The sequence below is a fragment of the Erpetoichthys calabaricus genome, chromosome 1 (assembly GCF_900747795.2).
Source record: "Erpetoichthys calabaricus chromosome 1, fErpCal1.3, whole genome shotgun sequence".
Classification (NCBI taxonomy): domain Eukaryota; kingdom Metazoa; phylum Chordata; class Cladistia; order Polypteriformes; family Polypteridae; genus Erpetoichthys; species Erpetoichthys calabaricus.
Genome location: NC_041394.2, coordinates 243839159 through 243866155, shown reverse-complemented (window position 1 = coordinate 243866155; position 26997 = coordinate 243839159). Strand labels below are relative to the sequence as shown.

Sequence of the window (26997 nt, the reverse complement as noted above, 5' to 3'; positions counted from 1 at the left end):
CAGTTTACCAGAGGGCAACACAACTCTCCATTGTAAAGGAAGAGTGATTGAAACAGAAAGTCACAGTATTCTGATATTAAGTGACTCATCCCCACCCACTTCTGCTTCAGATTTAAAGCATACAGTTCCTTGCTGCATTATACTTTAGTGCAAAGTCAAGAGCATAGATAATATCTGCATTTTACCTTTTATGCTTTCTTGAGTAGAAATCTTGGGTTGGTTAGTTCTGCGGGTCACCCGGATTTTTGCCCCATCTGGAATCTGAAAGTGCATTGAACAAGAAAGGTCAAAGTTTGATGAAATAGCAAAATTACTGTAAATGTGTGAAATCAAGAAAGCTGTTGTGGTTTCAGTGTACTATTTAAAAAAAATGGAGCTGAACTTTTCTTCTACAGCACAGTGCTTCTTCCCTTAAAGACTCCAATTTTCATTTCCTAACTATAAATGAAGTAGTTCATCATACAAGTGTCTGCTTTTAGCATGCCTCACCATATCATTGTTTTTTCATTGTCAGCAAACCAGTACTAAAAATACTAAAGTGGCCCATTAATGAATTTCAGTTTGTTTAACTCTAAAATCGAACAGGAAAGAAACAAGCATACACAAGTCAGATCATGCTTTCACGTGTTCTCTACGCTATAATTACTATTTGCCTATGGTTCACTGACCAGAAGCTCATGTAGTACTTTACTAGCTATTGTAATAATAATAAGACATTTTACTTATATAATGCCTTCATATACATTACAAATCTCACAGTTTCAAAAGCCTAAAAGATGCCTTATACTAAACTTACCATAACGTTCTAACAAGCATCCTTCCATTTTCAATCATGTTTAATGTAATCAGTTATCCAAGCACGTCAGGTACAATGCAGGAGTGAACTGCCAAGTTTACTCGTGCACATCCACACCCTGTGACAATGTGGGACTTCACATTCGTCTGGAGCTGTGAGACAGCCCTGTTAACCACTATCCCAAAGTGCCCCTCACAGGAAACTAAGTAATATCTTATAATCCCACTGACACGAGATGCCTACCTTATAATGTATGAAAGTGTTCAGCACTGTTGTCCCATTGTCCAAGGCCTTGGAACTTTGGTCAATTTCTTGGAGTCTCAGATATATTCCATTATTATCATATTCTGAAATTTAAATGGGGAGAGATAAATCAATAGATGAGCGTAGAGGATATTTTTAATTTTAAGCAAAACATTTGAGCAGATGAATCAGATATTACATCTTGTGAGATCATTTGCTTTCAGTCTGGATTCAACACGCTATCAGTGCATGCTCCTAACCTCCTCCTCCTGGATTCAAAGGAATTTTACTACATCGGGATAATTTTTCATTTGTTACACTTCACTTCATATAATTATTCCACTCAGCTATACATATCCAATTGTATTTTGTAAATATAAACATGCTCTACACTTGTGCTCCGTAGTATTTCATTGGAACATTTTGCTTTGAGGAGTTCCCTTTTTGTATTCAATCTACCAATCATTCAATATGTTAAGTTTTCACAAAGCCTTTGATACAGTCGCATACCAAACAATAATTCTGAAACTAGAACCGGTAGGCATCAGAGGTAACTTAAAAACTGAATCTCAGGTTGGTTAACTGGCAGGAGACAAAGAGTACAGATAAGAAGAGATTGTTCCATGTGGAGTGAGGTCATCAGTAGAGGTCCTCGGGGTTCTGTTCTTGGATAATTACTTTTTCTGATTTATATTAATGACATTGATTCTGATATTGTTAGTACATTTGTGAATTTTGCAGATGACACTAAAATTAGAGAGATGGCAGACACTGAGGAGGCAGCAGAAAAAAAATCAAAAAAGACCTGGACAAGCTCTAGAACTGGACAAACACGTGGAAAATGCAGTTTAATGTAGAAAAGTGCAAAGTGCTACATGCAGGCAACAGGAACGTCAGTTATAAATACAAGATGGGAGACACTGCCATACAGGAAGCAGGGTATGAAAAGGATTTAGAGGTTTCGTGGCGGTGCGGGTCAGTTCCATGCTCCCTCTTCCATTTCTGGGAGCTTCTTGAACCCGACACCATTGATAATCATGACCAGGATGAGCTGAGCAGATGAGGACAAACACACAAAGCAAGGGGATGGTGAAAATATGCTCAAGTGCTTTTATTAAAAACAATTCCAAACAAGGTGCCCAAAAAGTACAGTGCTCCAAAATGTCAATAAATAAATAATCCATAAAATAAAGTGCATCGTGGAGGTTAAAATTCAATAAATAGAAAATCCATTAAAAACAAGGTTAAAAAAAATCACAGTGCAGGAAACTGTCCTTAAAACCACAAGCCCTGGTGCCTTCGTTTAAATCTGACACCTCTCCAGCTTATGCTGTTCAGATCTTGCAGCCCAGAGAGACGTTGACTAACAGGTGTAGACACCCATGTCATCTGGCCCATAGTCCCAGCCTCCAATCCCATGATGTCCACAGGCAACCAACAAGCCCTGCTCGACTCAAAGCGCTGTTGATCCTGGCTCCACCCACTGTGTGCGTTCTGTACTTCCACCGCTGCCATTGGCTCCACCCAACGAAAGCACCACCAGAGCATAATGGTCTTTCCTGTTCCCAAGACGCTCAGCAGGAGTAACCCACTGTACCTTCCTGGGCCTCACTCCCATCCACCTGCTTCCATTCTCTGTACCAGCTTGTTTCCTTTCTCTCTCCTGCTTGCTTCTTCTCCCAACCTTTAACCTCCACTTTCTTTGTCTCTTTCCTTTTTTCTGGTCTCCTTTCTTGCTATCTTGCACCCCCATTTTTATATGCTGGGGAGCGGTTGCAGGTGTCATCACCTGATTACTGCCCCAGGCTGATATTGAGACAATCAGACCAACTGCACATGCCAGGCTCGCACCCACTCTTGAGACAAGCCATCCTCGCAGCCAACTGCTCGCACCTGCTCCACTCCCCAGCGCAATCGTGTTAATTATTTATTAAACAGAAACTTATTCTGAGCCGCAGACCCACTATATCAGAAGTTTATGTTGACAATGTTTTCAAGCAATGTGCAAAAGCAATTAAAAGGGAAGTTCTCATCACCATGATACAAAAAAGGTATAGCAGCACTTGAGGCTGTGCAGAGGAGAGCAATAAGGTGCATCCCAAGACTTAAGGACATGTGCTACTCTGACAGACTCAGAGAATTAAACCTGATTAGTCTCGAGCAGAGAAGACTGCGTCTAATATTCTCAACAGCATTGATAAAGTAGATTTAACAACATTCTTTCAGCTTATGGGTAATTCACTGAATCACGCACTCGAGGGCATCAGTGAAAATTAAGGGGAAGGGCATTTAGGACTGAAGTCAGAAAGCACTTCTTTACACAAAAAGTTGTGGGAATCTGGAACAAACTCCTGAGTACTGTAGTTGAAGCAGAACTCCTGACAACCTTTAAGAAATACTGTATCTGGATGAAACACTGGGGGTGAGTATGATATGATGTCTTTTCTAACTGTGGCTGACTGTAATAATTTGTTGCTCTCACTGGTAGTTAGTTTTGATAGTAAAGCTTTCTCTCCTCCTGCTAAACAAAGTATGAAGATTTTATCTAAACAAATAAATTACATCAGAATGTTTACATTCAAGGACTTTGTTAAATGGTGCGACTCAAACCACTTATACCTGAACACCAGCAAAACTAAGGAGCTGGTGGTGGATTTTAGGAGACCCAGGCCCCTCATGGACCCCATGATTATCAGAGGTGACTGTGTGCAGAGGGTACAGACTTATAAATACCTGGGAGTGCAGCTGGATGATAAATTGGACTGGACTGCCAATACTGATTCTCTGTGCAAGAGAGAACAGAGCTGGCTATACTTTCTTAGAAGGCTGGCGTCCTTCAACATCTGCAATAAGATGCTGCAGATGTTCTATCAGACGGTTGTGGCAAGTGCCCTCTTCTACGCGGTGGTGTGCTGGGAGGCAGCATAAAGAAGAGAGACACCTCACGCCTGGACAAACTGGTGAGGAAGACAGGCTCTATTGTAGGCATGGAGCTGGACAGTTTGACATCTGTGGCAGAGCAACGGGCACTGAGCAGGCTCCTGTCAATAATGGAGAATCCATTGCATCCACTAAACAGTGTCATCTCCAGACAGAGGAGCAGCTTCAGCGACACACTGCTGTCAATGTCCTTCTCCACTGACAGACGGAGGAGATCGTTCCTCCTCCACACTATGCGACTCTTCAGTTCCACCCTGGGGGGTAAACGTTAACATTATGCAAAGTTATTGTCTGTCTGTGTACCTGCATTGTCATCACTCTTTAATTTAATATTTTCTTTATTAGTATGCTGCTGCTGGAGTATGTGAATTTCCCCTTGGGATTAATAAAGTATCTATCTATCTATCTATCTATCTATCTACAACAGGACTTGATTGAGCCAACTTTAGCTTAGAGGCCTCCCAGTATAAATTGGTTTCTCAATATTTCAGCTATTCACTAAACAAATAGACTTGATGGTCTCCTCTTGTTTGTCAGACTTCTTATGTTATGTACTGTATCACACTCCACAATATATATTAAATATTTCATATAAAATTAAATTTATAACAGTATCAAATGAGATAAAAATGATTTTATACTAAGTACATATAAATAAAATTATAGCTCAAGTTCATTGATATTTAAAGTGTAACATTAACTAAAGAGCAGGGGAAACACTACAAGTAAAACCAAATTAGATTTAAAAAAATACCCAAAAAAAAAAAAATAAAGACTGAATCAATGTTTCATACAGCAGCTTTCTACTCAAACAACACACTTCACAACATCAGTACAGGTACAGTACAACTGTTTCTATCTTTTTAAAACTAGAAATGAATTCTTATTAAATAGTTCACTTCAGGCCACACAAAGTGTCCATCTAGGGACATAGCATGTAACCAAGTGTTAGCCGAAAGTTACACAGACAAGAGCAAACAACACAGAAAACTGACAGATACAGAAGGAGCCTTAGAGAATTCTAGAATAACTTCAAAAAGTAACACTTTTTCACATTCTGTACTGAGACCATCTCTGCTGTATTTCACATTTCCTGATATTACTAGGAAGAAGTTAATACAATACCATTTTCAAAGACTGCTTAATCCTGAGCAGGGTCATAAGGGGCTGGAGCCTATCCCAGCAAGCATAGGCCAGGCAGGAACAATTCTCAGGACAAAGCACCAGTCCATTGCAGGGTGAACACATGCACACTACGACCAATGTAGTGTCACCAATCCACCTAACCCGCACCTCCTCCAACCATGAGAATAAACCCAAACAGATAAGGGGAGAACGTACAAACTCCACGCAGGGTGGACCGGAGACCATCTTGCACTTGTTTCTTGTTTAAAGTTGCAACAATTACAGCTAAGCTCTCAATTTCTGTGATGACTTTAGTCAGAAGCAGTGAATTGATTTGCATTATTTGTTGATTTCGGGAGAACTGTATCCTCTGCCATGTATTTTCATACTTCCCTATCTTGCTTTTGACAAATCTTATAAAATACAGTGAATTTTTGTGTTTGTATTATATCCCTCTTTTATTTTGTACTCATTGTGAAAGGATCTTTATAAAAAAAAGTAAGGCTATAAAAAGAAAACCACTGAGTCATTTAATCAAAGATGTGGTTGTTAGCTGAACTGGCTAATGTGTGTATGAATGTTTGACTGATTGGGCTTTTTGATGAAGTGTAACCCCATCAAGGGTGTGATTCTATTTTGCCTTGGATGCTACTAGGATAGGCTCTAGTCCTCTGATACCCTGGACTACATACAGTAAGCGAGTTCAATAACTGAACTGATAGATGGATGATAGACTAGGGGGACTTCCTCTCTTATCCTAAGGACACGCATGTTAAGAAAATTGGTAAAGGCGTATGTGTGAGTATGTCCTGCAATGCACTGGTGTCGTAGTTTGAGTGCATTAGTGCCTTGTACAAAATTCTGTCAGGGTAGTTTCAAACTTCCCAATGGCCATTAATCGAAAAAGCTAGATTAGAAGTGGATGGGCTGATTATGTGATACAATCGCACACAATGTGACATGCTGGCTCGATGTCACCACTGTGTGCAATGTGCATTAAGAGAGCTTTTGGTGTGGCAAAGGTAATGGAGCAAGTAGTGTAGACATGTAATAAGGATTGTTACAGATGAGCTGAGTTAGCATGCATTTGCTAAAGGGATTATATAAATGTTTATGCCATGCTGACAAAATAAAAAGGTGGCTCTGGTGCAGAAATATATTTCTAAAGTGTAACCTTTGCCTATTATTTCCAATTGTAGATTATACAATTTCATTTCATAGCAGCTCTTATAAGAAAGGTTTTGTTTTATGACTTTGAAGTGGAATGGTTGTTCAGTCATTTCACCATCACCAAGAAGCCATTGCAGACAATATAATTCTAGAAATGTGTATGACTCTGATGTTATGATCAAGGGAGCTAATATTTTTCATCTCATAAAATACTTTAAAATGTTTCATTGATGTTTAAAAAAACACTTTAAAAGTATAATGTTTCTAACAACAAAAAAGCAAGCTTCGACTTTTTGCATAACCACATCCCTCACCCTTAACAAGATGCACAGTCATGACAGTTATTAAGGCACACAGTTTCCCCACAGCACAATATTTTAGAGAAGTGGCCATCAAATGTTTAAGGAACTTTTTATGAACCTTTGTTTGGTGTGGTGCTTTAGGGTGGCATTTCCTTTTAACAGACTTTAGCAGAATTCATTTGTGCTAAAGATTGCATAATAATTGTATTCCTCTGACTGATTTACAACATTTTAAAAAGTTGTCACGCTCCATTCTGATTAAACTAATTCATTTTTTAAAAAAAAATAAAACTGCAGGGCAATTAATATAAGAATAAAAAATATTTAATGGAACCCCACACCCAATCATCGCCTGTGCAGAGCTTGCACATTCTAGTGGAGGTTTCCTTCCAAATCAGCCTGGGTATGTGTAAGCTGGCCCTGTACTGAACCGTGTCTTGCATTGTAGCCAATCCTTTGGAACAGACTCTGGCCCATATGAGCCAAATTAGAATGTCTTTTTAAATAAACTTTTAAGTCTAACTCATTAAATTACAACATTGAATTCAATGTACAGTATCTTGCCTTAGCACTCTTCAGTATTAATTTGGATTATTAGTGGATAGCACAGTGCTTAGTGACACAGCTGCCATAAAGCCTCAGTCTACAACTCCGCCACGACTCAACATGCATGTGATTTGTATGTTGCTTCTGTGTCTGCAAAGGTTCTGGGTCTTTATCAAGTGAACATGACTGAGAGGGCTCAAGTATGATATAATGTCTTGACTAACTGTGGCTGGCTGTAATAATCTGTTGCTCTCACTGCTAGTTACAGTAGTTTTGCTAGTAAAGCTTTCTTTCCTCCTGCTAAACAAAGTATGAAGATTTTATCTAAACAAATAAATTGCATCACAATGTTTACAACAGGACTAGATTTAGGCATAAGCTAGGCCCACTATAGCTTAGAGGCCTCACAGTATAAAGTGGCCTCTCAATGTTTCAGATTTAGAGAAAAATGTTACAGTTTAACTTTTGAAGTTCTAATAAAGCAACCCTTCTTCCATTAATGTATGTATCTTGGCAGAATTCATGCCAAGTTCAGTTGTTACCCAGCTCAATTCTGAATTTACATTTATTTGCCTAGCAGACATCCAAAGCGAACTATAATGGAGGTCAACATAATCAAGTGAACAATAGTCTGGGGGGCTGTTTGAGAACAAGGATACACAATCGATCACAACTGAACAGTTCAGAACAAAATACAAGCTAGTTACAATTCCTAGGTTACAAAACCTAACAGACAATATCAGTTAGACAGAAATTCACCAAACAAGAGTGTTTGTTGGTATATGCCAAGCAACACTTGCCAAATAGGCCTCTCCAGCTTCCCATAGCATAAGGCCTAACCATCTCTAAAACCAGGCCCTGGCTTTTAACAGTATTATTGCCATTTGCTCCTACATTATGCTTATTTTATTCCTTCTACTTTTATCCACCCATACATTTATGAAATTATCACTGAAGTTACTTTATTCATTTCAGAGTTGCACCGGCCAAAGACTATCCTGGCAGCATAGGGCACCAAATAGGGTATACCTGCAAAGCAGACCAATTCTGAGTCACCTGTGGATCTACTCTGCACATTTTTGGGTAGTAGGAAAAAACTTAAGTACTTAGTGAAAAGCCACAAAGGGCATGCAGATTCCACATCGACCCAGGCGGGAGCTGAACCCTGTCATCTGCTGATGGTTTAATTCTGGTCAATGACTCTCAGAGTATTTAGCCTTCTTGTGCTTCAATTGTAAATGAACTGGATCTACATGGAGGACACTGGAACAGTTACTTACTACAATACTGTGCAATATAAATCTACATATATAAAAGCCAAATACCACTGACACACTTATCAGGAATACTCCCGAACCTTGAGGACTTGGGACTTGAAATTTGGAATGTAGGTTACCCTAGACCCATAGGTGCTCATTAAGAAACAGTTTTAAAAATTTCGCAGTCCAAGCGTGAAATTTCTTATAGTTTTTTAGACCTGTTTGTTTGTCTGTCCGCTTTTCGCGCAAGAACTACTTGATGGATTTAGATAGTGTTTTTTTCTATAATTTGCTTGAACATTCCCTTGATTTTGTGACTTTCTCATTGTGCTAAGTATCATAGTTCGCTTGTAGTACTGATTTATTAGCGCGAATCCGAGAGGAACTCATCGGGCTGCGGGGAGGGGGGCAGGGCCCTCCTCACTCACGCGTCTGCCTTGGGGAGTAACCTTAACTCCGCTTAGTTTAGCGAAAGAGAGAACTACTTAACAGATTTAGATCTTTTTTTTTTCTATAATTTGCTTGAACATTCCGGTTGATTTTGAGACTTCTCTCATTGCACTAAGATCATAGTTCGCTTACAGGAGTGATATATTCGCACTAATCTGAGACAGAGGCTGTGGGCCGAGGGGAAGGGGGGAGAGTGACGTCAGGAGTAGCGAGCTGGGTGGGGCCCTCCTCAATGTCCTGTTTCACTGATATGTGGGTAAAGCCACGGGGATGGCTAGTAGATGATAAAATAACCACTTATTTCATGTGGACAAGCATGTTTGGTTTTGTAAAGTTTCAATAAACTGTGTATATTTTATACTTTGGTTTTAAGGTAGAGATACAGTAGGTATTGATCATAAATATTGAAAACTTCTGACTTGGTTAAAGATAATAGAGCAGTCACAGTGACATACTATAGAGGTGTAATGCCATTAATATGAAGGCCCCCTGTTGCATTTCTTGACACACTTTTGCTGAATAATTTGTTATCTGAAAGGCTTTACATTAGTGTGTCACTGACAGAATGTGCAGCATTGTTCACAATGACACTCAGTTTTTCTTTAATTCTCTCTTTCATCACTTCCTCCAGTAGGTGTCCTATGAGCTTGTCCTTTTAATTAGTGTGTTGATTCTGTGGGCTTCTCTTGAAGTGATGCTACCAGCCCAGCACACCACAGCACAGAAAATTGCACTGGCTATCACAGAGATGTAGAACATGTGAAGGATGTCACTACCCACATTTAAGGAACACAGTCCCCTAAAAAAACAGTGTCTGCTCTGCTCTTTCTTATATAGCTCCTCTGTGTTATGAGACCAGTCCAACCTGTGTTTGATTTCTGCTGTGAAAACTAGGAAGCAGAAGTTCTTGGCCATATGGCAGTACTTCCTGGATTATATCAGTGTATAGCTAAGAAACCACACTGTTACCATTTGCCTTTAGTAACTGGCTCTGATATGAAAACTACGTTGTATTGTGAAACTTTGTATCCTGACAGTTTCCTCATAATATGACACTGCTGACTATGTAACAATGCCAGAAGCAGTGTTAGTAATTTAATTGAAAATGGTAGTCTGCTGATGGCACCATAGTGTGAATATACTAGGTGGTTCCTAACATACACCATTATATGTCTATAAAATGTATTATTCACCCTCTCCTCTGTCAAAGTATAGAGATTTGGTTATACTTTGATATTTAAAAGTCTTTTTCTGATAAACAGTGTCAATAAAGTGTAATTAAATGTACTGTATTTTAATGCTTTGAAACAATAAATCATGGAAAATTCATTTTGAATTTGGGAAAATTTGTTTTGTAGGCACTGTAAACACAAACATACATAAATCAATAACATAAGTAAATAAAATAAAATAAAATAAAATAGGCTCTCAGTCTGCTTTAAAAGTCTTTTGACATAGCTTGCTCCAAGGTGGAGCATTATGGGAAATGGTTTTGAATGCACTAGCTTTCTTTTCTGTGCAGAATGATCGCATTGATTAAATAAACATCATTTCCCAACACACTGCAGCTAGGACTACATGAACTTAAACAGCACAATCTTAAGGAAATGATCTCTTAAATTATTTCTCAAAAATTTAGATCTCTTAAATCTGTTTTTGGCACAGGGTAATGAATTTCATCACAAAGACTGCTATATAAAATAAAGTTAGAAGTAACTCTGAACGCAGTGTCTGTACCCTGCATGTTCATCGAGACTTCATGGACTGACTGAGGACATATTAGTAACAATTATTGCACCCACATATCAAATTATGCAAACTGATGAGCAAACAAAGAACAACAAAGTTGCAAGTTTATCCATCTCCAGTTTACTTAATTGATTTAAAGATATAACAAAGTTCTAGACAAAGTCTCATTTTAATTACTACTTCAATGTAAAGTCAGGGACAGTGTCCAGACTAAGAGTTGAACCCAGGACCCTAAATTTGTGATGTAGTTGGGCAGCTGCACTATTTAATAGTAAATCTCACCTTTTATTATCCTGACAAATTAGACATGAGGTTAATATGTGCAGTTAATAACATCTGATATAATATTTTATAGATATCCTTGATAACGAACTACATACCATAAAATTCTGTGGTACGTAGTCAACCTCCAGACCTAGCATACTTCACTTCTAGCAACTCACTCTTTCCAACCAAGGCAGTAACTTAAAGTTAGTAGCAGTTAAGGAAATTCTACCACTAATTCTAAAACAAGCCTACCTCTTGTACCTTATGCACAGTTCCCAGTTGCTGAAAACAACTAATTTAAAGTACCATAAAGTGATTAACTCACTGAAAGCAAAATTATTCACTACAAATACAGTGAACGTGCAAATTAAACAAGCACCTTACTGGCAAAAAAGGACATTTACTACTCCTGCTTCCATTTATTTGAATAAAATGACATACTTACCAATATCAATGTGCTTTGCCTGAAATTGCTGAAAATAACCGAATTTCATCTTAAAAATCTGCAAAATTTTCTCTTTTCCCTGTTCAATAGTGTCACAGTCAAGAACATTGACATCTAGTGTGATATCTTCAGTTCCTGGACTTGCTGGGAAAGTCACATTTAACTTCTACAATATACAGTAAAAGGTAAAAAAATATTTACAAGGAGAAAAACACCATTTGTATATAATAAATATTAATACAAGACTAAAAGAATATCATTTTTATAATGCATAATTTAGATACTATATGTTTACCAAAGTATAAGAAGTCTCATTACAGTAAGTACATTTTATAAATGCACTCCTGATATGCAAAAATACTGAAATAATAAAATGTGAAGTTAAAACACACAACTTATTTCTCAATCTTAAGGATCAGTTATTTATAATATACAGTACATTGCATATATGATTATGAAACACCAAATGATGTGCTCATCTGAAGCAAGAATGGCAACACATTAATCTCTGCCATCTTTCATCAACCACAACCTACACTAAAAATTCCCTGTCTCATTACAGATTGCAGCCTGAACTTTGAATATGAAATGTTAAGACAAATAACTGTATCCACTCTAATCTAAAAATGGACAAAAGAAAAAAAGGTTTCACTCTGTCTAAAATGCTCTTAAGAACAATTTGCCTGTAGCTCTCCTTTGACGGTTTTCAAGAAAGAGTTTAGACTTTATATACCATGACATACTAAATGTCCTAGTAACTAAAGCACTCACTGCATAAAGTTTAGAAATAAAACAACCTATGGAGCTTTCTTGCCAACCCTGTCTAACCTCAGTGACAGCAGGGATTCGATCTTCTATATTTTCATAAAATTCAGTACACTGTGGTGAATGCACATTCAACTGGAACTCACTCCTAATGTCTGTTCATGGGGCCCATAATGTCCACACTACTTGAGTACAAAAAGATAGGCCACCTGCCCTTGGTGCACAAATTATCCCCACACGTTCATTTGTAATAATCCTGTTCTACTTTAGGTGTCCTGTCCAGGACTGTTTCCTGCCTTGTGCCCCATAATAGGGAATGGCTCAGGCTCCCCATGACTCTGAAATGGACTAAGTGAGCTTCGGAATGATTGGCTTCATCTGTCATCACTTACTCCATAAGTACTTTATTTAGCCCTATTGTCATTATTTATTTTAAATTGTAACAATGTACTTGGTGGGTAGATGATAGGTTACAATGTCTGGCATAAAATGTAGAAGACAAATTGCATTAATTTTTAATTCAGATATCAGGAAAGAAAGAAAGAAAGAAAGAAAGAAAGAAAGAAAGAAAGAAAGAAAGAAAGAAAGAAAGAAAGAAAGAAAGAAAGAAAGAAAGAAAGAAAGAAAGAAAGAAAGAAAGAAAGAAAGAAAGAAAGAAAGAAACTAAAATCCAAAAATGCAATCATACAAGGTTAATGAAGTCTTGAGCCTGCCATAGCAGCCAGTCTTCGTTCAAAGTATAAAGTGCTTTTTCAGTAATCGCATCAACAGGACCCTTACTTATCCTTTGACTTAAAGCTGAAACCAGTAAAAACAATGGTTCTCCGACTGATTCCTGAATAAGAAAAATGGCAGAAAAACATTTAGTTAAAGAATATTTCTCATGATATTTCATCTGGTTTTGGTAAGTACAATAGTTCTTGTTTTTTCTACATAGTTACAAGAAAATAGATTTGAATCTCAGCCTAATCATTATGTGTCTGTGTGAAGTCTGCACATTCTCCCCAAGTCTGAGGACTCCAGCTCCCGCTCACATCCCAGTTTCTACCCACATGAGTGTGTCTTGCAATAGACTAAAGCCCTAGTCAGTGTTGGTTACTGGCGCCCAACACCTCAAATTGGATTTAATGGGTTTAAAAATAAATGAATGGGTGGATGGAAAGATTTATAATGTGTATACCTGTATGTATGTATGTATGACAGAGTGACAAAATATTGCAAATATTCACCTATACTTAGCATTGCGTGTATTTCAAGAGGTTTATATTATTTTGCAGCATGCAGGGCAGAAGCTCAGAAGATTTTAAAGTGGTACAGTACTAAATATAAGGTATCATTGTCACTCGAGTCAAACTTACACGAAGGAATCCATACAAGCAAATTGACATCCAGTTGGTTAGCAGTTTTTCAACAACAGACTCGGTACGTCTCAGCATCAACTTTGGCTGTGTATTAGTGGATTGATCCATGAGGTCCCGCAACAAATCTTTCATAACATCTGTGAGATAGTCAAGGTTACTATGAAGAGCAATGGTCAAGCAGGAGGCAAAGTTGCATCTGTCAAGAAAATGTGTCAGTCAGATCTTTGAAATATTTAAAAGGTAGGTAAGATACTTGTCTCAAATGTGTTTAAAAAAGCTAATTAAAGTTCAATTTTATTAGGTTATAATTAATAGATGGATATTTTTAGAACTTATAAACTAAAAATGTTGGCTACAAAAACTAGTGAGCAGAGGTTCTTATCCATAATGCAGTATTATTAGGGCTATCAGTGCATAGTCAAGAAACCACTCTATTATCACCTATCTTTAGTAGTTGGTTCTCCGTTTAGTATTATGCCATATTTTGAAACTCATCATATTAAAAACATAAACTATAATATGCAAAATGGTTGGGATCCTACTACAGACTACGAGGTCTTATTCTTAGATATGGCTAACTAGTACAGGGTTGGTCCTCCTTTTGCCTTCATAAAAGGCTGAAATGAACTATTGAATCAACTAAGTGCTAAAATAGTCTATATGGAATCTGATCCATGCTGAAGCACTGCATCACACATTTCTATCAGATTTTCTAACTACACATTAATGCTGCAAACAATCCACCTCATCCGGAAAGTGTCTATTGGATTGTATGGTTTGTTTAAGTAATGTCACTTTCAAGATTATGGAGCCAGCTTAAGAGAATGTGTGCTTTACTCTGCGGCAAGTATCCATTTGGACAAAGGTACAGTATGGCTATAGGGATGAACATTGTTAGGAACAATACCTAGGTACACTGTATAATTCAGACGATGCCTGGCTGGCATTATGAGACCTGAAATATGCCAAGGCAGGATTGCGTGGTGTAGTGGGTCCGCGGTTACGAAAGATTGGTAGCTTTTAAATAATATTCACCATGTCAGTCTTCGTGGGCATGATCGTGAAGCCACAGGGAGTTGACGGTGTAATTGGGGCAAGTTGCACCTGCATGTGAGGGTGCGATCGGTTTCCTGTGGTGCATGATTGAGGCGCTGCGTCCATGGAGCCGTATAAGAATGGGCCAGCAGGGAACAGAAAAAGAAAGACACTGAAAGGATATAGGCTTAGACAGCGAGAGCAGCATTGGGGGCAAAAGAAAGCGGATAAGCGGACCAGCCAGCCAGCCATAGAAGAGAGGTCAGCGAGGTCAGGGGTCCCAGATGGAGCAAAGGATCGGCGCTCAAGGGACGGATTGTGCCCACTGAATGGGAAAGTGGTACCCATGATCATGGAGGAGTCTGCCCTAGGGATCTGAGGGACGACTACGAGTGCGAGAAAGAAGATGGGAGGACAACCAACCCCAAGTGGTATGGCAGATGCCAATGGAGGCAACCAAGATGGGGGTCAGTAGTGTGAGGACCGTGGTGGCTGAAGTCTCCGGTTGAGCAAGCCTTGGGTGAGCTGGAGAGACTGGGAAGGAGCTGTGCTTGGCTGGTGTGACCCCAATGTCTGCTACAGGACTTTAATATCGCTTTAGCCTGGTTTTAAACGTTTGCAATTTTCACTGGTTTTATGGATTAGTTATCGCACTTTGAAAACTGCACTATTTATTTTAACAGTTTTTGGATTTTTTTTTGTTGTAATAAAAGCACTTGCACCTTTTTGCACCATCCCCTTGCTACGATTGGTGTCGTCATTGTCCAGTTCATCTGGTTACATTACCAATGGTGTCGGGTAAAAGAACTCCCAAAAAAAAACCTGCATCGTCATAGATGGATCAATTATTTTATGCCGTTTTTCCAAATTCTGACTCTATGTACTGTATATGTCAAGGCAGAACTGAGATTCATTAGATCAGATGACATTTTTTTAGTCTTAGGTTATCCAGTTTTGGTGATCACATACTCACTGTAGCCTCGTCCTCCTGTTGCTAGCTAAGAGGAATGAAACTCAACACGGTCTTCTACAGCACTAGCCCACCCACTTCATGGTCAAAAATGTTCTGTTAAGAGATGTCCCTATACAGACCAGTGTTGTAAAGAGCTGTGATGTGAGTATTTGAGGCCTTTCTGCTAGTTTGAATGGCCATTCTCCTCCAGTGCCCTCATTAATACGATGTTTTTTGATCAAGGAACTCCATCTTTCTGCATAGTTTTGTTTATCACATAATTATCTGTAAACTCCTAAAAGGGCAATTGTTTCCAAAATGGTGGAATCAACTTATGTTGCACAGTTAAAGTTGCTAAGATCACACATTCTTCTCTATTTCCTGCTTGGTCAAACATCAATGAAACTTCTCAGCTATGTCTGCATGTATGTGGCGTTGCAGATACATCATTGGCTGAATGAAGAAGTTGGCTATTTGTGTTAAAAAGCAGATGTGTACATTTATATCGAAGTCCCCGACTTCATACCCTCTAGCTAAAAGTGCTTTCATGCTTTACTCTGTTTTTATTTCTACATTCTGTAGAAGGATCCAAATTCACCAAATAAAATCAACAGAAAATGCCCATTTTAACACAGCAGAGTGGCAGACTGCAGTTTTTCTTGGTGTAGACTGATGACCTAACAAGCCTTTTAACTAAAACTGAGAAGTCGTTTTTTAGTCCACTGTATCTTGTACTATTTTTAATGACTTTAGATGTGTGAATGTTCACTGCTAGTCCCTTTCAAGCTGCCTTTTTCACTTAGCAACTGTGCAAAATAAGGAACAAACACTTAAACCTAAATTTTTTAGTTCCTCACTCAGCTTTCCCTTTGTCATACAAATTGTTGAACATGTTATTAGTCGCCTGTACTTCATTTTTATATTAAGTGACACTTTTTATACCATTAGGTGGATTTTGCATTTCCTGGCAGATTAAACTACACACAGTATTTTAGTAGTGGTCTTACTCCATAAGCAGGAACACATCAATTTAGCTTAAGTCTCAGATAAAATAATCATTGACCCCATATGCATAAACAGTGCAACAGTAGTATTATGGCAAATGTGAACTTACCGATCTTTGATGGTAAATGTCTTTTGTGCTTCTAATGTGTGCACAAGGCTGATAAGAAACAACTTGTTACTCAGAAGGTCAAATAATGCCTTGGAGAATTCATCTGTATTGAGTTCTTGAGTATCCTGAAAAGGCTACAATCAAAGGATTGTCATAAAGATTATAGATTTTAACTTATAAAATATAGTGATTAAGCATAGATGAAACTGTAAAACATTATATACAATGCATACAGTATGTTTGTGGAGTGGCACAGTGTGGCAGAAAGCAGTGCTTGATTCATATTTCCTTAGTCCTGTGTTTATACCTGTAGGTGCTCCGGTTTTCCTTCTACATTCTAAAGATGGCAATGTTAGGTTAACTGGTGTTTGTAAACTGGTCACATGGAGCCGTGTGTAGGAGTAGGCCATACAATGGACTGGCACCTCATCTGGGATTGGCTTCTGCCTGTTGGTGCTCAATGCTGCCAGGTGAAGCTCCATTCTTTCACTACCCCAAATTAGATTAGGCTGGTTAATTAATGTTATGTTAAATTGTCCCTGATATAAATAAGTTTGCGTATATTGGTACCCCATGATGAACTAGCATTCAGTGCAGAGCTTGTGCTTGTTTGTTTAACCTGTATATGACTAATTAGGTATTGGCTAAACAACATCGAGTTAGTACTTTATTTTAAATAATTTAAGCTACTCAATATAATCTTGAAAGTGTATCAAACTACAACCGCAAGAACAAATCTCCACAAATGTAAGGTATGCACTTATGCTAAATGACAAAGAGCCTGTAAAAGAAGAAAAAAGTCAGTAGTACAGTAGCTGGTAATACTGTATTATATTAATTAAACTTTACTTTTAATGTGTTTCTCTGCAGGGCAGCATAGTATTAAAATTGCGACAGCCACTGCTCACCACTCTTGGACCTCAGTCACACTGTTTGTGTGGAGTTTGCCTATTCCCTCCATATACAAGTGACTTTTCTGTAGGTTGTTTGGATTTCTTCCTCTTTCTAATCAGGACTGATTCCTGCTTTGGCTTAATGTTCAGCACCATACTGACAAATGTGGGCTAAGCAAATGGATTGGTTTTCTGCATCTACTACACTCTACCAACCAGAAGCATACTATATGTTCTCAAGAAAACAGGAAGATATAGAATAAAATGGCAGGATCTAAAGGCAGTATTGTATAAGAGGTGGGGCTGGGTTAACTATAGCAGCTGTTGAAAGACAAAAGTGGGAAGTTTTCTATTCTGAATCATTAGTTTTGTATTTCATATAATCACTACTTCTGTGTCTCTCAACATCAGAGAGTACACATGGTCCAGCCAGAATTTTTCCCCAGCTTTTCTCTCCCTTCTGTTCCCCTAGTTGTATCAGAGAGGCGGACACTAGATACTGCTCAGGTGATCCATGCCAAGGGAGTAATAAAATCAGTTTAAGTACTCATTTAAAAACTGCAACCTTTGGCAATGACCTCACAAAAAATTCTAAAATAATGCAATACAAAAAAACTATAATTAGCCCCTTGTAATTAGTGCACATTTGCAAAAACAAGCTCTGATACACTGAGAGATAACAAAAAAAGATGACTGATTAAACAGAAAGGGGAAGTTAGCAGAGAATCAGCAAAAAAGAAGATGACTAAAAACTTTTTTGTATTTGACTTCACATAAACTAGAGCTGCCCTGTCTGTAGTCTACACTGGCACAGCAACAAGAACTGCGCAGACAAAACCTCTGTGATGAGTTCAACTGAAATTTAAGCAGCAGACGTTTACTGTACCATTTCACTTATAACATGAACACAAAGAAAAAAACACACACACACAGAATGTGCTGTAAATTTTATATGACATGGTCATGCACAACACGTTAGACCCATCCTGGCTAGAAGTCCACTATACCTTCTACATGGGGAGAGTGCAGAATGGGAAGCAAACGAATAAGGCTGCTCATTTTTTATTTTTTTGCTGTTATTTATCACTTGCATCAGTAAGCTTATTACTAAGAAGAAAAAAAAAACACACACACAACTAAGTTCTTCATTGTATTGAATATAAAGGGTAAAATAAGATTAGTAAATGGACAACCCTTCTAATTCTTGACAAGAAACAAAAAGAGTGGATTTGGACATCTTGACATAAAACAGTGCATTGGACAGAAAGTAAAAGTTAGCAGTTACTAGTACCTGAACAAAATCAACACAGAAAAAAGTTATAAAAGCATTTTAAGCAATCATCCATCCATCCATTCTCTTAACCCACTTAATCCAGCTGTAGGGACATAGACAGCCACAGTCTGTCACAGGATGTGGCCACACATCCACACTTACTTTTACCATGCCAGTTTGGAGGTAACAGCCTAACACTTGCTTTTGAAATGTGGGATGAAAACCAGAACACCTTCAAGAAACAGCATCTATATTTAATCATTAAAGAAACTACAATTGTTTTGTGAGAGCTTAAAATGTAACTGAAATTACATACAATAACTATGATAACTACATTAATGCATTTTTTTGAAATGCAGAAAAACAAGGTAACAATTTGAAGTTGCAGCATATTTTTTCTAATTTTTACCTCAATTATTTAGCCTTTATACAGTTCCTGCTTTTACATACAATAGGTGCTTTATTCACTTAATGGAAATTTTATACTAAAGGAAGATTTACATTAACTATGTTACATTTCATCAAAAATTAAAAAGATATAAAGTGAAAACTTACTGCGCATATATCATTAACAAAACATCTTGAATTAGACCCAGCCTGAAAAATAAATAATAATGAACATGAAAAAATATACATAACTTCCTTAAACTTGCTCAATCAAATTTAGGGATATGGGGAGCTATGGAAACAACCGTGAACAAGGCACCAGTCCATCACAGGGTGCCACAGGTTATGCATACATAGACATACACATAATGACATAGCACAATGTGCAAGAAGACAAACAGGCAGGGTCAGAAGCTAATGCAATGAAATGTGATCATGACCATTGCAAGGAACTATAATTTTGTTCTATTACACAATGGCCTTGCAGGACCTTTTCCTCTCAATATTACTAAAATAATGGGAACACAGAAGATAATACACCAGCTGCCTGTAAGGACGTCTTTTTATTTAAAACACACCTGAAAATTTAAAGTTTGATTTTGGTTGAATTTTGGCTCAGATTTAACAACCCAGTCTATCTCTGCCCAAACCATTTGCTGGGCTGGGTGTAATACTTGCTTATTATTAGTTGATACATTTAAATCATAAATTTATATACTTAATTTGTGATCACTAATCATGCTGTTCAAAAACAAATTTGAAAGCTATGATTCAAAACAAATTAAAGCTTAATGGAAGTGCTTAAAAATTTCATATATTTTTATCACTTATACATTGCAAGGTAAATTCTTTTTTTACATTAGAAAACACTGCATACGAATGAATATATAAAGTATATTTTGATAAGTTATGAACATAATGTGGGCTTTGACAGATTTAAAACTTTTTTTATAAATGAGACATTACATGTTGTACAGCATAGACACTACCAATACCTTACTGCCCAGCATTTTTTTAAACTTCATGTAAATAGTTGATCATATTTGGATTTTACAAAAAATATAACACTTAAAAAATTACAATTTCTTTGAGTCATGCATGAGGCTCATATTCTTCTATAAGAATATGCTTAGCAAAGATTTACAAAATAATGAGGGCAGAGAAGCATGTTTGACAAATTCCATGGCATTCCATAGCTGAACATAACATTGTTTGCTTGATAATACCAATTATTAAATGAGAAAGCAGCAAACATTGCTGCCTTAAATAAATGCAGATTCCTTTTCAACCTCAACAAATTGTTTGTGAAGAATCCATCTGAATGACTGCAAGTTGTGTTATATTAAAGAAACAGTAGCTAACCTTGGTCAGATGTCTGTGCTCTTTCTTTACCCCTTAAAACAGATATGATTATCCTAGATTACTGTCATAGGTTGTAATATTAATGCCACTTACCAATAATTTCAAAGCATGCATTAACATGGAAAAAAATCACTAAATGTAGTCTTGAAAAATAATCAGTTCAAGGATAGAAATCTAAAGAATGTAATTTAAAGAGTAAAGTTGTATTACCTCAGGGAAAAATATTCTGTTGGCAAAATGCTTATAGTCCAAGAAGGGAAGGACTACAGAACCTTCAATTAAATCAGATTTTTCTGTCTGTAGTTCAGCAAAACCTATACAGAAATGCAGCACAAGGTTACTTTGTCTTCTAATTAGGTAAATCAACATTTATTGGTTAGATTTCAAATAATAAAGAAAAACTTTTTTTTTTTTCAAGTAAAAATCCTACTAAAACTTTAGAATGCATAGGCCTTCATGCGCATGCCTACAGAGCATCTTTGGTTCACTTCTGAGGTAAGAACAAGGACACTGGAGAGAAGGGTGACATGGATGTTGACTCCTTTTCTCATTTTTCTTGTAGACTGGAAGATGATGAACAGTGACATCATTTACTCCTCTGCCTCAGAAGTCCCACCTCTTCCACATTGTATAAGAGGACCGAAGACTGGAAGTCAGCATTCTGTACTGAACCCATGTCTGACGAGGTCAGATTTCTGCCTTCAGAGCTAATTTTCTATTATTGATGATATAGGAGTCTGGGCTGTGATGGTCCCAACTTGATCTTTTCATTTGTTTATCTTTAAGGGAATTTTTGGTTGTGATCATTAACTAGGGTTACCATGTAGGTCCTCAGCTCTTTACCTTGTTCAAATTGTCTCCACACAATGCATTGTAATATTGGTTAAAAAGAAATGAACTCATAATTAAGTACTATATTTGAAAATATTTCAGAGACATTACAATACGCAATAATGAGAACTCAGTCTACTCTTTCTTGTGAAATCTTCATTGCATTGTATTAAAATATAAAAGAAAACAAAAGATAGAATTGAATGTTAAATCTTAGCAAGGTTACAACAGTTGTAATTTTCTGATAGCAGGGATACTATGCCACACTGGCTTGAGAAGTCTCAATTTCCTATGTTAGATACCTTCTCTTATTTCATTTCGAATGTCATTTTCTAAAAGTTCCAGCTGTTGACTTAATTTTCTTGAAAGTTCCTTTTCTTTTCGGCGGGTAATGCAGCAGGCACCTCAAGACAAATAGAAAGAGCATAACAGGAATATGTCTACAATATACTTAACATTCAGCGCTAGAAATATGCGTTACTTTAGTTCTCTTATGTTCTGTAGATACACTGTACTGTATAATAGTACCACTGGAATTCTAATTAGGTATAATAAGGTATATTGCGTTCTTCAGATATTGGACATTATTGTTGCTTTAACACAACCCCATAGAATCAGGCTAAGCTGAGTTCGTGATTTATATTTTAGTTTATTTTTTTTCTCCAAAGATCCTTGGAATAATTTGTGTAACTTCATGGCTGGTTTTATTGCTGCTACGTATGTTGTTTCTATACTAATTATAATTTGTAAGCAATAAATTAAATTATGCATTTTACAGCATCTTTTACAAAACAGTGATCTGTTGTTCTTGATTATATATTACTTAAAGTTATTAAAATTAGTATACTGAACCTCCAAACTATTTGCCTTCATGCAAATATCCAGGTCCATCAGACTTTAATGTATCTACTGATTCGCCAAATACAGTGCCACTTGAAAACTAAACTATTTTGTTTGCTTAAAAATGTATCCACACCATTTTGTGCAGCATCTGTGATACACATAGGGAATGCGAGGACATGCGGATGCTTATGTATTACAAAACAAAAGTCCAATCCAACAGCAGTTGCATTCTCTCTCCTCTGTATGATCTTAATGTAAACTTGCTTTGAGTAAAACAACAAAGGTCCTCCTGTGTGAGTTCCTGAAGAACCACATGCATTACACTTTTTTGCTTGCGTGATTACATGAGGAGGAGGAAGATTCCAACAGTCATAATGAAAATAGTTAGTTAATTAATTAATTAATTGTTAGCAATTACTAGCTTTTACTAACAATTATTAACCATAGAATGTTTTTATGCTGCTGGTCATTATTTATTCTTAGATGTCATTAATATTTGTGCCACATTCCTTTTTATAACTGCTAAACTGTTCAATATGTTTTTATTTCCTGCTGCAAAAGGTTTACTAGTTGCACAAATATATATTTTATATATTAAGAGTCAAAGAAAACAGTTGTTATGTTACACTATGTTTTGTGTTACATTTCTGTTAAGTACTATATATTTTAGGCACTGTATGTATATTGTGCTTATGCTGTTGTTTCAGAGTAAATAACAGAAAGGTCAAGCGTAAACAAGAATGCTGTTGTACCTGCTGAACACAGCAAAACAGTGTAAACATAAACTACATGGAATATTTTTAATGGTCAAATATATGGAAATGGTAAATGATTTTATAAACTTACCTATAATCAAAAATATGAAGATGAAAGGGATTATAAGTAAAAGCCACAACCAATTAAAAGGCTGTTCAAGAACAGTAGAAAAATTTCCAAGCCTGATCTATAAAATACAAATAAAACCATATACTTATTAATTCCATTATGAGTGGAACTTTTGGAGATTATTTCAGTTTTCTTTAAATATGCGCAACAATTTACATGAGAACTATTAGTACATAGAAAAAAAAGAGTATTTTTAAATAGCCAACGGCCAAGACCATAATGATGAAATAAATATTAATACAGCTGTACATGGCTGCAGTGCCTGACTTGTGATGTCAGCCTGCTGCCTCTTGTTTTCTTATTACTTTCCTTCAGGAGTTGTACAATTACTTCATGCTAAAAACATCTGCTGATTTAGTTTGTGCAAAATGTCTGCCATGCTTACATACAAGCAGGTGACCGATGCACGAGCACAGAACATTTGTTGCCAGTTGCCCACAAGGACATTACTCACTACACATATACCCTTGTACCAGGCATGGTACAAATGATTTTCAAAACAATGAAAAGGTGATGATTTTTATGGAAAGATACCCTTTACAAACTGATAAAAAAATTAAAAGAACACTAAAAACACATCAGATCTCAATGAGGGGAAAAAATCCTGCTGGATATTTATACTGATATGGACTGGGTAATGTGTTAGGAACAAAAGGATGCCACATCGTTTGATGAAAATGAAAATTATCAACCTACAGAGGGCTGAATTCAAAGACACTCCAAAAATCAAAGTGAAAAAATGATGCAGCAGGCTAGTCCATTTTGCCGAAATTTCACTGCAGCAACTCAAAATCGTACTCAGTAGTTTGTATGGCCCCCACGTGCTTGTATGCATGCCTGACAACATCGGGGCATGCTCCTAATGAGACAACGGGTGGTGTCCTGGGGGATCTCCTCCCAGATCTGGACCAGGGCATCACTGAGCTCCTGGACAGTCTGAGGTGCAACCTGGAGGCGTCGGATGGACCGAAAAACATAATGTCCCAGAGGTGTTCTATTGGATTTATTTCAGGCAAGCGTGGGGGCCAATCAATGGTATGAATTCCTTCATCCTCCAGGAACTGCCTGCATACTCTCGCCATATAAGGCCGGGCATTGTCGTGCACCAGGAGGAACCCAGGACCTACTGCACCAGCATAGGGTCTGACAATGGGTCCAAAGATTTCATCCTGATACCTAATGGCAGTCAAGGTGCTGTTATCTAGCCTGTAGAGGTCTGTGTGTCCCTCCATGGATATGCCTCCCCAGACCATCACTGACCCACCACCAAACTGGTCATGCTGAACGATGTTACAGGTATCGCCTCATGCTACCAGTAGTGACACTGACCGTAGCCAAATGCAAAACTAGTGAAAAAACAGTCAGAAAAGATGAGGAGGGAAAAATGTCAGTGACCTCCACCTGTTAAACCATTCCTGTTTTGGGGTTCGTCTCAGTGTTGCCCTTCTAGTGCACCTGTTGTTAATTTCATTAACACCAAAGCAGCTGAAACTGATTAACAACCCCCTCTGCTACTTAACTGACCAGATCAATAGCCCAGAAGTTTTATTGACTTGATGCTATACTCTGATTATAAAAGTGTTACTTTAATTTTTTTGATCAGTATACTTTGTAGTACAAGAAAGCAGATTTCATGATTACCAGCAGAAATGGATGTACACAACATTATACCTGCACTTTAAGACCAGACAGGCCAATTGAAGCATCCGTTTTGCAGATAATTGTATCATTAACTATATCCTCCACAACAGGACATGGATATATCTTATTATTGACAATGGCATCAACAATTACATCATCTTTTGTAATGCCCAGCTGATCACTCTTTTTCTGAAAAGAGAGACAAAATAAGTTTAAGTCTCAATGTTACTCACATATGAAAAAGAAAAAAAAGAAAAATACCTTAATTGTTATCTGCCATTGATTCCCAACAGCAGTTGTTGTGAAGCCCTGGAATTCTGCATCTGGATATGACCTAATGTTCGTTTCACATATAAGCTCCTCTCCTACTACAACCAGTTTAACAGAATGCAATCTGGAGGGCTGACTGGTAAGTTTGGGTGTTTTAAAACGAACATTTCTCCCCTGTAAAAAGAAATGACAAATAACACTTTATTAGCATTACAGATTAGCCACTTTATGATTTTCACATCTGCCATATGCAGTACATACACCATACTTAGCCATTCTAAAAAGGAAACGTTCCTAAAGAGACATGAATAAGGATAAAATTATATTAGAAGAAGGCATGATGCAATGATGTGACTTATGGTTAAAGGAGCCAGGGCTTACATTCTAGGGTGTTTAATGTCTGGGTGGAGTTTGTATATAATTCAACTTGTCAGTTCTCCATTTATAACAAATACATACTACTGTACAGAGTATTTCTGGGCTTGTAAAACTGTTTAGAGCTGTGTTTGTTGTGTAAAACAAAAATTGTATTTATTAAACATGACTCCAAAGTAGCTCTAATTATCAAATAAAACTAATTATATTAAAAACAACTTCTTCTATATAATACACATGTTGCTTATGTTGTGAAGTGCAATATACTGTATTTTGATCATCCTTGTTTCTAGAAGGACAGTCACTGCTGTTTCATGCTATTACTAAAATATAGTGAATCTGTAAAATATGAAGCTTTTCAGTAGATAATAAATGGTTAAGTGGTGCATGCTTTATTTTATTTATTTAAATAGTATTAAGCACAACTGCAGGTAAGTCACTTTCATGTGATTCACCTTGAATGTTGCTAGGAATAAACATTGTCAGATCACACAGTAATAAATGCAGTGCATTGTTTTCATTGAACTTTATTTAATTGAGTTTTATAAATTACATGCTTTTTTCTAATTTATACCTACATAACATGCAACAAAATTTTTCATGGCTCACCAAAAGTTCCAAAGTAATGGTATAATTCTCAAATATTACTTCTTCCACTAAATTCATTGATGTCCCATTAATATTCAGATATCTTCCTCCACTGTTTAAAATTTGAGGAAAAACACAATTTAATTTTAATTTAATGAAATCAAACATCGGAAAACAACATCACTTGGTGCAAAGTCATGTAATAAAAGCATTTTATTTTGGAATTAAAGTGGCATTAGTTATATTAATCATGTACCTTTAGCCACAGTAAGCAGGAAAGTCAAAACGGGTACAGTGACTTAAACTGTACAGGTCAGGTCAGGTTGGGAAGCATGCACTGGTACAGCGTGTTGCCACACCCACCACATGACAAAACAGCTCGAGATCCTGGATGGCAACCCCCAAGGCAGACATGCGATCCAGTCCCACCCTCCAGAAATGACCATCTATCTGCCACAACAAAGGTGTTAATTGGTTGTCTCCTTGGCCTGGTCCAGCCACTTGGGTCCTCAACAATGAGTCAGATCACCCTCGGGGAATCGTGCCACATGGCCATAGTGCCGTAAGTGCCACTCCATCACAATGAGGGTAATGTGGCTCATTCTGGATGCTGTCAGCAACAGCACATTCGACACAAAGTCAAACCAGTGGCACCCAAGGACACCTCTGTTTGAAACCTTTCAGCAGGATTACACATGACACAATAAAAACAGATTAGGAAGATCAAGGAAGATAAACAATTGGCTAAAGGCCAAAATTCACTCAGTCCATTTTGTGTGATACATACGGCATTAAAAGAAAGCACTCCTTATTATAAACTGTAGGGTCAAATGGAAATGCAAAACATAATGTACAAGCATACATCTAATCAAAAACTGAAATTTGCTGTGTGAAAATTAAAAAAACCTCTAAAAAGCAAAAATGTTTTCAAAAGGAGAAGTGGTGTGGTTTAATACTAATGCTAGAGTGTGTGCTTTTTTATGCCTATTCTCCTTTTCAGATTGCATTATGCAGTTCAGACCATGGTAATAGTTATGTAGAGACAGTAAGAAAAACCTTCTCATTTCCTGGTTAGGTAAACTAGCCAAATAGCCAATATATAAAACATACTCCAGATCAGAAATCTCTCT

At 37.2% G+C, this 26997-nt stretch overlaps 1 protein-coding gene across 1 annotated transcript in view; it reads right to left on the bottom strand.

Annotated features, from left to right (window-relative positions):
* plxnc1 (plexin C1) overlaps positions 1 to 26997 on the bottom strand; it is a 175217-nt gene that overhangs the window by 26487 nt on the left and 121733 nt on the right. Inside the window, exons 16-28 of the mRNA XM_051931202.1 lie at positions 25889 to 25979; positions 24896 to 25078; positions 24665 to 24823; positions 22955 to 23051; positions 21568 to 21669; positions 20645 to 20748; positions 19241 to 19282; positions 16520 to 16653; positions 13416 to 13614; positions 12746 to 12892; positions 11293 to 11458; positions 1040 to 1143; positions 186 to 261 (exon numbers count right to left, since the gene is read on the bottom strand). Of these exons, the coding sequence (XP_051787162.1) occupies positions 186 to 261; positions 1040 to 1143; positions 11293 to 11458; positions 12746 to 12892; positions 13416 to 13614; positions 16520 to 16653; positions 19241 to 19282; positions 20645 to 20748; positions 21568 to 21669; positions 22955 to 23051; positions 24665 to 24823; positions 24896 to 25078; positions 25889 to 25979 (1604 nt within the window). The remainder of the gene's footprint in view (positions 1 to 185; positions 262 to 1039; positions 1144 to 11292; positions 11459 to 12745; positions 12893 to 13415; positions 13615 to 16519; positions 16654 to 19240; positions 19283 to 20644; positions 20749 to 21567; positions 21670 to 22954; positions 23052 to 24664; positions 24824 to 24895; positions 25079 to 25888; positions 25980 to 26997) is intronic.